Genomic DNA, 3,387 nt, shown 5'->3' on the forward strand with positions numbered 1-3,387 from the left:
AGAGTTGCTCAACTCTCCTGCAGATATATTGTGGCCTTCTTTGTTCCACACATAATTGGACGGCTCCGATGCCTGACAAAATATTGCTGCATCTTTATGCTTCTGAAATACGCCGACCGGATTTAAATTGTCCTTTAGTGACGACCGGCTACCAGAGCTGCGCAACTCCACACCCAATTTCAGCTGAATCAGTGGACCGCATGGAAGGCGATTTGTTTCGTTTCAATCTTGACGATGGTGGACTGTGTTCTCAGTGATCAGAGAACGATATGGTTTACATTGTGTTGGGGTGAATTTTGTTTAATGGTTTGACCACCGTTTTGTGTTCAACAGTTTTTAACATTTGGCGGATACGATCGCCGTGTGTAGTTGAGTAGTTGTGATTGAGAGTCCGCTTTATACGTCACATCAGGTTGGTCGTTGTTGTTTGCGCGGTGAGTTTAGATGACTCGGATGTGGCAGCTAAAAGGAACCACGGTTACTTGTCCAAATGACGGACTGTGATCTTGACTCACTGCTCCTCGTACCCGAAGTAGTCCTGTTGGTGGTTGGTTCAGGTGAGTGTCATCGTGTGCACACGAAGACTGGTTTTGGCTACTTTGGTTACTCTCTGCTGTGTCTTGAGTATACTCCATGATATTTGACCGCTTTTGTCACCATAACTCTCGGATTGACATTTTGACTTTTCAGATAAGCTGGTGATCACTGAGGCATACGGCTAAAACGTGGGTTACAGTGGGCATAATTATGGAAGAAAGCACTACCCGGAATTGATTAGCATTACCGTCCCGTTTACTCTCTGATCTTTAGTCCTGGAAATGTGTTGTACATCCGGAATTTTGTTAGGTTGTGTGAAGGCCTGATAGCCAACAAATCGATGTAATCTAATGCACTGCTCAATTGATTCCATGTATATGAATGTGAATATGAACGTGAATATGTACATGACTATTCGTTCTTCCCTGGGTGCATGTTGGAATGTGTATATATGCTCCGTTCTGTTACCAGGTTGATGGGGACTTTCACGGATTTGTGAAACTGTACTTTGTTTAAAGGTCTTGCATTATGTCCAGTCTCATGTTATGAATCCTGAGCGGAATCGCCCATAAATGTGTTACAGGCTCTGGTACCAATTTGCGCACATTTTACCACTCCGGTGGTTGTACATCTCAGAAAATGGTACCCATTTTCATTCACTCAGGCGAAGCGTAAACGAGATGATGTACGGACACTACCATACAGCTTTGTTTTCTCATCAACCTGCATTCGAGAACTAGGGAATAGCCGATATCATCTCGACGGTTTAGCGAAGTCGTCTCATATTTTACGACCAACCTAATCACAAACGCTGACAAGGATTAAGCTAAGTGGCGTATCACGCACGACAAATTGATAGGCACTGTAACCAGGGACTAGCGGTTCTCCCCTTCGAAACAACTGTACTGGAGTGCTGGGGTGTAAATCTCGTGAATCCCGTTCATACACCTCGGCGCTCTGTCTCAGTGTTTGAAGCTGGCGAACGATGTGCATAAATGAAGTGACCGACGGAATTTTAGGATTGCGTTTTGGCAGATGTGATGAGCTGACACGGCATCGCGGTAACCACCGTGCTTCAGTGACTACGGGCGCACCTGCTATGAAATTGTCATATCAGTGCTCGTACAAGAAAACCGACACACAATGACAGTACAATAGCACGAAGCTTTTGATAAGCGTGATCGAATTTCAGCTTTACTCTGGAAATGTCCTATGTCGTTGACATTGATTTAGATGGTTCCATTTTGAATCTGGATGTGCACTTCACATAACTTCACATTACAGCAGGTAACCACTCCGAGTGAATAGAAAATGAGAACTTCACTAAGTGAATAGATTCACTCGTTGCAGGAGGGTCTCTGTGACGAGCCAAATTTGGGTATATCTCCTTAAGTTATCGGTGCCTATATGTGGTGGGATCACAATATCAATTGTTGTTCTAGCTGACTCGAAAACACATGGTTAACCTGGAGCTTTATGCCCAGGTACCGAATAGTTGAGGTGGCTCAAGCAGTGCAAACCACTATCTCCCTCGTTCAATCACGGCGTATTTGTTATCACCCGAGCAGTTGTTCCGCCTATCCACAGATACTCGTTTATGCTTGACGCCTGAGTATTCTCAAGCATCAAAACACTCACAACTCAATTGATCTGATATTTACGATCAGAGTAAGTGATGGTCGTGGCCCTCATTCGCTAAATTGTTCGCCCCAACAAAGTAACTGGTAAGCCACATGTTGATTCAAATTAGTGATAAGATCGCAAGCACCAGAAACTATCCAAAATGAATCCTTCGCGGAAAAGATGTGCGACCGAATTCCCGACGTTGCGCTTACTGCTCACACTGACTCTGTGCATGTTGCACCATATGTCACAGTCTCCACTTGACTGATTTTTAATAATTATGTCTTTGTCAGTACTATGGTGGGATGTCAAAACCCATGCGCTATAAATTCGGCTGCATTCCTGGAAAATGCGGAGGACAATTTTGTGGTGGACAACACAGGCATGGTCACATGTCTGCCTCAAGCGAACAAGTCACACGTTGATTTAATGGATTAATACGGTCGCAAGCGCAAGAAACCAGCCAGAAAGGAAACCTTCGCGAGAAAGATGTGCGACCGCATTCCTCACACTGCGCTCACTCCTCACAACAGGTTGACTGGCTTGTAATCAGAACACCGTAGAACTCTGTGGGTTGCAAATGTGGCTGATGTATACTTAGAAAACTTCGAAGTGTAATTTTGGGATGGACAGTACATACACGGTTACTTGTCTGTCGTAAAATGTTAATTTCTCATTCTAATTCTTAAAGCGAATCTTCAAACCTAGCGTTCCTGCTTAAAACCAGCATCGGAGGTGCACAGCGTGGATGACCACCCACACCTGATCAAATACGTATGCCAAATGCGTCGTACGTATTTTTTTATGCGGCGTCAAAATTTTCGAAATTTCTAAACCTTCTGCGTGACCTCCGGACTATGATGGGCTGTGGGTCCAGAGTTCAGGCTGGTCGGAGATACTGGACGCAAAGGCCGCCCGATCTGTTGGTCAGTCGCGTGCGAGAAGTCGTCTTAGCCACACCAGCGTCCAACTGCGAGTGTTTGAGAGGTATGTGTATGGAATTTGATGTGTGACATGGAGGGCGTATTGCAAGCGGCCTAAAAACGAATGACATTTCATGTTAACGATGTGCGCTCTACTTGGTTACAAAATATTGTGTACATCACTCACTTGGGGAAGAATTTGGTTCATAGCGCAAGAAGCAGTTTAGATCTGCTCTGTCCACCACTATACAAGAAGGCGAATGACTGAGGGAATCACTTCGGTATGCATCGGTTGCCACGTGTA

The 3,387-nt window shown here is 44.8% G+C and overlaps 1 protein-coding gene across 1 annotated transcript in view; it reads left to right on the forward strand.

Annotated features, from left to right (window-relative positions):
- Positions 1–490: 490 nt before the first annotated feature.
- Positions 491–3,387, forward strand: part of T265_11693 (hypothetical protein) — a gene marked incomplete at both ends in the record, with an annotated part of 15,699 nt that continues 12,802 nt past the window's right edge. The window contains one exon of the mRNA XM_009178413.1: positions 491–557. Within this exon, the coding sequence (XP_009176677.1) occupies positions 491–557 (67 nt within the window). The remainder of the gene's footprint in view (positions 558–3,387) is intronic.

The sequence above is a fragment of the Opisthorchis viverrini genome, assembly GCF_000715545.1.
Source record: "Opisthorchis viverrini unplaced genomic scaffold opera_v5_561, whole genome shotgun sequence".
Lineage (NCBI taxonomy): Eukaryota > Metazoa > Platyhelminthes > Trematoda > Opisthorchiida > Opisthorchiidae > Opisthorchis > Opisthorchis viverrini.